The 10,349-nt window shown below is 42.1% G+C and overlaps 1 protein-coding gene across 2 annotated transcripts; it reads right to left on the bottom strand.

The window, feature by feature from the left end:
• Positions 1-2,308: 2,308 nt before the first annotated feature.
• On the bottom strand, positions 2,309-6,128 carry GUN1 (s uncoupled 1). 2 transcript variants are annotated; one of them, XM_078587140.1, is made up of 5 exons: positions 5,974-6,128; positions 3,819-5,710; positions 3,505-3,718; positions 2,710-2,894; positions 2,309-2,634 (listed from the first exon to the last, which is right to left on the bottom strand). In XM_078587140.1, exons 2-5 carry the CDS (start codon positions 5,705-5,707, stop codon positions 2,370-2,372), a joined length of 2,553 nt encoding a protein of 850 aa, XP_078443266.1. In that variant the 5' UTR covers positions 5,708-5,710; positions 5,974-6,128; the 3' UTR covers positions 2,309-2,369. The 2 variants fall into 2 exon arrangements, with proteins under 2 accessions (XP_078443266.1, XP_078443259.1); XM_078587133.1 differs by having other exon boundaries at positions 3,819-6,128.
• Between the last annotated feature and the right edge of the window lie 4,221 nt (positions 6,129-10,349).

Genomic DNA, 10,349 nt, shown 5'->3' with positions numbered 1-10,349 from the left:
ATCATTTAAAGCTTGATAACATGCATTTGTGATTATTTTACTGCATAAAAATATGAAAATGTCAAAGAAATAACTCAATTATTTGTGTTTTATCACCTACCACAAAATAATTGTGATACATTGTTCCTTTACGCACAGGAACTCCACATCCGAATTTGTTCATACACCCTCAACCATAAGGTCTTAGGCCGTAAGTGGGTCTTTACAGCCAAAGTGCACAATGATGGTTATTTTGATTGATGCAAGGCTTGCTTGGTTGTGTAAGAGTTTTGCGATTCACCAGGTATTGAATATCATGATACATTTATTCTCATTTTGAAAATGACCACACTGCATATTTTGTTGGCTCTCACCTCGTCGCATCGATGAGAAACTCAGAAAATCAGCACCTCCAATGCATTCCTGCATGGAGATCTTCGTGAAACCATTTACATGCATCAGCCTCCAATTGTTATCTCACCAACAGAACTTTCTCATATACATAGCCTTAAAATTTTATATATGGTCTTATGCTGGCCCCATGTGTCTGGTTTCACAAACTTATATCTTTTTGTCCTCTCTTGGTTTTCTCAGATCTTGTACCAATTCTTCTCTTCTTATATTATTTTTGGAAGTGTTCCCATCCATGTTCTCTTCTACATAGATGGCATCCTTGTTGTCAGTTCAGATCCCTGGGCAGTGCAAGATGTGATTAAGGCTTTTAGATTCATCTTTTTTGTTTGTCATCTTGGCCTGCTCACCAGTTTCTTGGGATTTATCTACAACATCACTCCTGAGGTAGTACTTATCTCAATCTTCATATGCACGAAAAATTACTCTGCATGGCCAATATGGAAAAGTATAAAGCCGTGAGCACTCCGTGCCGTACAGACTCCCATCAAGGAAGTATGGTTGTGGAAAACCACAAAAATGATGGAATGAAGTATCAAAAAAAATTTGGTATCTTGCAAAGCCTTACATATAAAGTGTGCCAGTGTAAACATGATCCTCAGTTAAGTCATTGGGTGGACCTTAAGCATCTTCTACGATACATTAAGGGGACTACGTATTATATTTTACATTTCAATAGAGATGTGTTCTCACAACTACAGGTCTTTAGCGACTCTGACTGGGCAGGAGACACAGTTGACAGTGGATCAACAGCAGCTATATAATCTTCCTCGGATCCAACTTGGTAAGCGGGGTGTCAAAGAAACAATCAACAGTAACCCACTCAAGCACTAAAGTGGAGTATAAAGCAGTGGCAAATACCATCATGGAGTTATTACAAGTACGGTCTCTCCTACGTGAAATTCATCTTTCATGTTGGAAGACTCATGTACTTTAATGTGATAATTTGGATAGCTTGTCAGGGCATATAAAAAACATTAAGGCTGGAAGACCAACCACCACTCACTGAGCCAGTAAAGCAGTAAATCTACTCCTCAATAGAACAATGACTAATGTGGGATTACAGTTTCTCTCTTCTGCATCAAATTCTACAACTTCTACTACTACTAGTGTAATTCCTTCCTCGTCAAGCTTCTACCGGAGTCTTCTTGCAGTTGCATCTCCTCTTCTGCAAGCTGCTGAACAGTTTACTCCATGTATCTATTGTTCTCTCTGTATAGCTCTATCTCTCTCCCTCGCTCTCGATCTCGCTTGCTCTCCCTCTCTGTCTCTCTCTGTCTCTCTCTCTCTCTGTGTCTCTCTCTGTCTCTCTCTCTCTCTCTCTCTCTCTCTCTCTCATTTTCTCTCTCTCACTCTCTCATTCTCGTTTGTTCTCTCTCATTCTCTCACTCACTCTCTCGCTCATTCTCTCTCTTTCTCTCTCACATACTCTCTCTCTCTCTTGCTCTCTCTCTCATATCTCATATATATTATACATTATCCTTTTTTAAATAAATTGAACAATTTGATCAGCTTGAATCCGAACCAGACGGTTTGAATCGAATTGGTTCGGGTTATTCAATCAGACCCAATGAGCTAGACCAAGTTCAAATTGATTTTCTGACCCAAATGATTGAGGTTTGGATCAGATCTATCAATTGCTCAATCAAATCAAACATTTGATTGATCAGATCTAATCCCCGAACCCTAGTGTCAAGTTAAACAGGGAGAGGCCTCCCATTCATAAATCAGAAAGAGAGACCCATTTTATTGATATTGAAGAACAGGCCCAAACTTCTCGAAAGACACAGCCTCAACCATATCATGTAAATAGGCCACTCATAGATCCCACTTGAAAGACCCATTTCATTTATCTTGAAGAACACGCCGAAAGTTCTTACTGGCCACTTCCTAAACTGTCTCCCGTAAAGAGGTCAGAAACATACAAACCTATTTTCCATTCAGTAACTATGCATAATAATGGGATGGTATGAAGGTGTCTACAAGGACATTACCTGAAAGTTTGACAACAGGGGGTTCAACAAGCCATCAGGCTGAGCTCTGTCATCTCGAAGAGTAAGAACACTTAATGTCCTGGATTCCTTCAACCAGGCAGACACCTTCGATCCCTGGCACACAAACCTCCCCAAATTGAGTTTTTCTGCATGGAAAGGTGAACCCACTGAAGCAAGAAGGACCTCCACCGCTTGCCGAACTGAGCTCGTGCCCGCCACCTTACTATGCTTTCCCCATCCAGTCAGTATGCTGCCCACAACCAACATCATTAGTTCATTTCCCTCTTTTTCTAGAAAAATTTTAAGTTGTTTGGAACTGGTTTACCTCAAGAGGGAAGGCAGCTCACGATCCTCAAACGCAATGGAGCGAATGTTGAGAAGCCAGGCATGAACTGTCGCTTGGGCCGCTCCAGATGACATGAGGTGCAAATCCAAGCAGGAGTCTGTCCATGTGTTTTCCCAGACATTCCTTTGCCTCCCTTCCAATACAACGAGCTGGGTTCCTCTCTTCTGTTCTCATACATGAAGCAAATATATTTTAAGAGATAGCGAACTCATTAATCTGATAATAAAGTTAACAATGGGTAGGGAAACGTTTTATCTCAAAATATTAGGATTCCGAACTCGACAGCGTCAGCATCATAGTCAATTTCATCGACTTTTGTTGAGGTTGACAGTGACGTTGACAATGATGCTTGACTAGGTTCAGGTTGGTGGCTGGTTGACATCGATGATGACAAGATATCACAGATGGTTGACACACCCCATCAACATCAGCCATTAACCTAGAAAATTTCTAGTAAAAATTTTGTCAACCCCATCAACATGAATGTCCTCATCAATGTCAAACGGCCTAGTTGACGATGACGATGACATTGACAAAAAGTAAGGAAGGCTGATGGCAACAACAACTTTGACACCCGTTGATGTAGACGCCATCCTCATGAGCAAACCATCAACCCAAGTCACCATAAAAGTTGTCACATATCAACAGTCGGGATGTTCCTAACTCTAAGATATATTCCAAGGGAAATCATGGATAGCTTAAGTAAAAAAGACTTCATAAAAGGATCAAGAACCAGAGTAAACTACCAGAAAAACCTTAATCAATCCAGCTCACCTGGCCAAAATGCCACAGCATGTCAGTCAGCGCATTGTAAAATCCAGCGGCTGTGGATGAATCCATCCTCTTTAACTCATCAAACAGAGATCGTGCCTGGACCCACACATCCCTTGAGCCCATTAAAAGCCCATATGCGACGCCATAGACATGACGATCGAATGCCTGGAGCTGAACGAGTAAAGCTGAGGCATCCTCAAAGGAATCACACCGGCTGCAAGTACCAGAGCCATAAAAAATACAAAAGGGTTAGCCAGAAACACAAATTTGATTTACCCATTTGAAGATGACAGATTGGGTGTGCTGCGGCTCACCTGCAAGCATTCAAGATCGCCGAGAAAGTCACCACATTCGGCTTTATCCCCAGGCAATGCATTCTCCGAAACAGGTCAAAGATGCAGACCAACTCCTGGGAGCTCCTCCTCCCTGTCTCTGCAACAGGAGAGGCAGATGTGCCTCTCACCAGACGTCCAAACACTTGCAAGACTTGCCCACCCTCCGCTCTGGGTTCTCCGCTACTTTGCTTGTCCTCCTCTTGCACCTGCGCTGACCTCCCGAAGGCGTCGATAATGGAGTTGAAGGTCACCACATTGGGCCTCACCCCCTCCACAATCATCCGATTCAGCAGCCACGCTGCAGACTCCACCATCCCCTTCTTGCAGAGCGTGTCAATTAGGGAGCTGTAGAGCACAACATCTGATTTCAACCCCGTCCTTCGGAACTCGGCATACGACTCCATGGCACTCTGGTACATCCCCGCCTTTGAGTACACATCAATCAGAGTGGAGTAAGTGAGCACATTGGGCTGGACCTCCTCCTTCTTCATCTTGTGCAACAGTTCTGCCACGATTGCAAATTTCCCCTGTTTCCCATATCCAGCGATCAGAGCATTGTAGGTGACGACATCTCTGTCGATCCCGAGCTCGTCCATCTCATTTGAGACCCTGCCCACATCCTCAAACCTCCCCATCTTGACGAAGATCGAGAGCAGAGTGTTGAAGCAGACCCGGTCCGGAGTAATTCCCACAGAATTCAGCTCCTGGTAGAGCTTCAGAGCCTCCTCGAACCTGTCAAGCTTCGAGTATCCATCCATAAGAGTGCTGTAGGTGACCACATTGGGGCGGACGCCACCACGCCGCATCTCGGCGACAAGCCATGTCGCCATGTCCATGTTGCCGCACTTGCAGACGGCGTCGATGAAGGTGTTGTATGAGAACACATCTCTGGGAACCCCCTGGAGAATCATCTCGTCGAACATGTGGCGCGCGTCTTCCCAGTGGCCAGCCCGGCTGCAGCCAGCAAGCAGAGAATTGAAGGTGACCTTGTCGGGGCGGACACCGCTGCTGATCATCTCTCTGAAGATCTGGGTCATGGTGTGGAGGTCCTCGCCGGACTTGCCGCAAGCGTCGATGACGGTGTTGTAGGTGACGCTGTTGGGCCGCAGGCCGAGGGACTTCATCGAGTCGAAGAGCTTGAGGGCGTCGGCGGATCGCCCGCTCCTGGCGTAGGCCGAGATGAGGGCCGAGTAGGCGTAGACGGTGTGGCCGTAGCCGCCGGCAAGGCCGGCATCGAAGGCCTCCTTGGCCAAGTCGGCCCGACCCATCTTCCCAAGCACGCTGATCAAGGCAGTGAGGAGCTTCCCCTTCTCCGTCGGGTCTCGCATTCGGGGCATGCCGAATTGGAAGCATTGGAGGACTTTGGGGCAGCTCTGGTGTCTTCCCTCGCCGATTTGGCGGATGAGGTGGGCATAGTCATCGGCGCCGGAGAGGACGAGCTCGTAGCTGAGGAGAATTCTGGTCAGGGATTCCCCATTGGAGTTGCAGAGGTGGTTGAAGCAGTCGACAGCGGCCGAGGACGGGGGCCGGTGGTTGGAGACGCCATTGAAGGCCCTCGGGCGGTTGACGTGCCGCTTGGAGACGACACGGGTCGACCGGGTTCCCCTGAATTCCGGGCCAAGCTCGGCTTTCGAAGGCGGGCTTGGGGAGGAGGAGGGACACGAGGTTGCGGTGGCGGCGGTGGCGGCAGCGGCGGCGACGGAGCAGAGGGAATTGGCCGCGGTTGTCGCGGTGGCGTTGACGGCGGACGACGAAGGGAAGCGCTGGGAGACGCGGCGGCGATGGCGCTGGTTGGGCGGCCGGATGTGCTTCTGTAGCGGATTGTGGAAGTTCTGGTGTTGGATCTGGCTTGCTCCAGCCGGGTTCATGAACTGGGTCGGAGTGGAAGAAGCCATGAAATCTATCTATCTATCTATTTATCTATCTACCTATATATCTATCTATCTACCTATCTACCTGTCTATCTACCAATCTGTGATATATATTACTATGTTGGATTCAGGCAGAAGGGAAAGACAGACGGGAGCTCGCAGGAAACGAGAGAAGAGAACATGGTAACGATCGGCATGAGAGTATAAACGAAGAACAAGAAGAAATAGGAAATGGGTTTTGCTAAAGGGGGGAAATTTTCCACCTTCTCTTCCGGCGATCTTCCGATAAACGAAGAAGAATGAAACTTTTAGACCCTGTAAAGGGGAAAGCCCTTCGAACAAGCTCTGGGGAGGGTCGCCGGGAAGAGGAGAAGAAGATCAGAGTTTGAGTGTGGAGGAAGATTCAGAGAAAGTGGAGATCGTATCTGTAGTCTGATTAATTGGCTTTTCAGGATGATTTTGCAGATAAGCCCCTGCATGCGCTTGTGTGGTGGGAATGATGGTTTGGGTCCCCTTATCAACAATGAGATCAATGAGCTTCTTGGGAAGATTTCCATTTTCCTGGGTATGTTAAGAGCCTCATTTCTAGAAAAAAAAAGCCCACGATCTCTTGTATTTTATACATGTCCCAAATCAATTATGGATATTTTGGGTTTGTATTCTCCCTCTTGGTCAATGTCAATTCTCAATAATGACATATGATTTGCCTTCATGTTGATATCCCCGTAGGTGGGAAATAAGGGTAGTCTACAACCCAACCATTTCATATATTTTGGTTTATCCATGCAGGTTAAATTTTGATCTATTAGTGAATATGGTGTATCCCTTTTCTTCTCAGCTAGTATGTATCCCCAAATTCACTAATAGAGGCTCTGGTTTAGTATTTACGCACTTAGATGAGCTATGAAACAAATGGTTCCCATCACATAACTCTCATTTAAGATAGCCTCAGTTAAGTTCGGTTTTCATTAGTTTGTATAGGTTAGACTCCCTCATTTGACCAAAAATCTCATGAGCTCTTGTTTTATTTTATATCTGGTTAAAAAATAATTCTTAATTATTGAAATGTTAATTTTTATGCATACCTTGTGTATACCTTTGAGTTCTGTTCATATCAAAGTTTACACAATGTATATTGGTTTTCACATCTAGTTCACTCATATGTTTCGTTGTTCACTTATCCCCATAAATTAGAGAAGTTATACTATAGTAGTTTTGAAGTTTTCAAACCATATTTTGTCATGTTGTGTTGTTTTTTTACCCAAAATAAGAGGCATTATATTCTGTTACTTAACATTACATTCTGATTCGATTTAATCTGTCTCTTTCATAGCTCAAGGTTTGCTGACTTTGTAGTTTGTTTATGATATAACTACAAAATATGACATAGAATGAACTTGAGAAAAGAGTGCCTTTCACGAGCTCTGATAACAAAAGGTTTATGATCCCTTAATAAAATACATTTTATGTTCATAGAGGTTCTGATTGTTGGGCTCTAGAGGCCTAGATCTGGATGAACAAATCAAAAACGATGCGCAGCGGAAGTCTATTTGCGAATCGAACGGCATCAACGAAAACATTGAAACAATGTACCTTTGCACGAATCTCATTCGTGATTTCTTAGATCCCGGAGTGAGACGAGTCGAGCTGCTCAAGTGTGCAGCCTCTAGATGTATCCACGCGGCCCTCGGCACGTCAAATCTCCTCCTTCTCGTTGACGAGCCACGTTCTTTCTCTGTCGGCGTCGTTACATTGTCCCGATCACATCAGGGATGGAGAGGGGGCGTGGGGAGAGTGGAGAAGAAGGGGAAAGGCCCCTGAACAATTCTGGCCTGGGTGAATTTCGTTCAGGGCCTTCCTCTATTTATACTAAGTAGTTATTTTTCATAAAAACCCCCAAAACTTAAGTATATCTTCCAACGTCCAAAATACCATTTGCGTGTGACCCTCTAGGCCCATGTATCAGTCTAGTTAATGACTCCAACGGCCCAATAACCTTTATTGGCCTTCCAAATTAATTAACTATATCATCTTATAGATTAATTAACGTCGGATCGATTTAACCCAATCGATAGGTCGAGACTCTGACACGTGAGGTGCCAAGCTACACCTCGTGTCCTAGAAGATACAAAGGAGTATGTATCAACTCACTCATGGAACCTGTTCATCATCGGTTACCGTGTATGTATAATCCCTCATCCACTTGACGCTCCTTGGACGACTTGGGTAGGGTCAACTGTCAAACCCTAATCGGTCATCCGAGTTAGTACTAATGCATTTGGAAATCATCGGAGAACTCTTCTCCGATATTTCACTACCTTGCCCAAGGACTTTGTTGCATTGTCTTCCTTGAGCTGTCACCTCTTATACCGAGGGTGGACGATCCCATCTTGACCACTCAATCGCCTTCGTGTACTTCTTGATGCACCCGAACTAAGACCGTTTAGAATCCCATGATTAGAGACTCTTTGGCCATAGCCAAAGTACAACCGTCCGTCCACAAGACGTCTTTGGTGTCTCAGGTCTAAGGACCACTTACACAATCGTGACGTGAATCAACCTGATTGACAGTTCAGTATAATACCATTCTGGGATTCGTACGGATCAATTCAATGAACTCTTTTCACTAAAGAGCACCCACTATCTATCCTTAGTGTCGCCACACTAATGGCTATGGGACCGGCCATACTCATCATATGAGTGAGGCTACATAGTGTTATTCTATCCGGATACTTCGATGTCCTTCTCGCATATCCTTCGAATAGGAATGTTTAGAACACATGCTTAAAGACTAGTGATCTCCGCATTACGATCTCATCATAATTCACTAAGTCCGATCATGTATTCATGGACTTCATTATACGCATTACACGTGCACTATAATGAATATGTTCTATTAATGAATATGGAACGAGATGTGGAGTGTGTGATTGGCTTAACGGCCACATATATTTCCATCACTCATAATATGAATATCTAAATTGCATTTATGCATTGTAATTTACTCATATCATCAGTTTATGTATTATATGTATGTAACTAGTCAGCATTATCACTTCTGTTATGTCATTCACATAAAAAGATAGGGTTTGTTTTTTATATTATTTTTAAATTATCAACTTTAAAATATTATGGACAAAATGTAATCAGATGTTGTTTTGGAATTGTCCTTGAATCATTAAGATTTTCTGTATTTTTAGTCAGACTCAATGATTGAGTCGAATCAGATCAAATCACATTTTGACTATGACCTATCAATCAATAAAAATATATAAAATTAAATTACTCAATCAATCTCATGATATTAAATTACCTTATACAGTATCTGGTTCATGAAAACTGCCTAAATTACTCACAATTTACAGTAATAAATTCAATTCCAAGGGAAGCTCATAAAAAGTTTTACAAGAATGAATGTTTTCTAATTTTTAAAGGAGTATTATAAAATTTAATGAATAAATAATTTAACAAAAAAGATTACAGATCCATAGAAGATAAAAATGTATATTCTCTTAATTACATTTTCTAAAGCATCATTTTTAAATGCCCATGCTTATTCATTTATAGTGATCCAAACTTCAAGCAACGTTATAACTTTGGATGAGCGAATCAAAAGACAAAAGTAGAAGTTGTAGGGCTTTAGTGCATCTCTTTATGCTAAACAACAATGGAGGTGTGCGCAATAGTTTCTCAATTCTGTATATAAATCAACAGTGAAAACGGTTAAATAACATAGAGCACATAAGAAAAAATTAACTTCGAAGAATAAACTTGTTAAATTCTGAAAAGAGCTAATTAAAGCAACATAAGAACCCAGGGGATTAAACACAAACTAATATAGTGTAAATTACAAACATTTTAATGCCGCATACAAGCTCCTTGAAATAAACGCACATATAAATTTTCAAATCCTGAAAATAGATGAATATGTTAACCTTAGCAACATAAGAACATGGAAGATGACACACAAATTAATATAGTGTCAATTAAGCACAATTGAACGCTGCATACAAGTTCCTTATAAGCCATGCATCTATAAAAATATCAATTCTGAAAAGAGCTAAATATTTAACCTTATGAACACAACAACCCACAGTAATCTACAGTGAATTGAAAACAGCTGAATGCAGCATATAATTTTTTTGAAAAAATGCATAGATTAAATGAGACGAAAGAGTAAGTATCAAAACAATCGTAGATACTAATTTAAATATGAATTTTCCAAAAGTAACGATCATCGAGGAAAAATACATTAAAAGATAAGCAGGAGTCCAAGAAAATCCAGTTCACCAACCCTTTGATGGTTTAACAACTCCTTAAGTGTCCTTATTATAAAATACCAAATATCTCAGAATTTCACCACTAATTTATGCAGTATTTAATTTTATTTTCAAAATCTGATTCCCCGTCACCGTTTACCTAATTATAAATTCAAATATATTTAACTCGTTCTCCTCATGCACAAGGCTTGATTCTTGCCAATACAAACATTCAAAGTCAAATCGATATAAAAATACTGTTTACAAAAAAGTTTCCAGAACCAATGTCTTCATTTTTCTCTCTTAATTTATTATAAGGGCGTTTAAAGTGATCCATTCTCTCTCATAAAGTTTTAAAATCAAATTGATATAAAAATACC

This window comes from Wolffia australiana, chromosome 1, assembly GCF_029677425.1.
Source record: "Wolffia australiana isolate 7733 chromosome 1, ASM2967742v1".
NCBI classification, from domain to species: domain Eukaryota; kingdom Viridiplantae; phylum Streptophyta; class Magnoliopsida; order Alismatales; family Araceae; genus Wolffia; species Wolffia australiana.
This window is presented reverse-complemented; position numbering and strand designations above follow the sequence as displayed.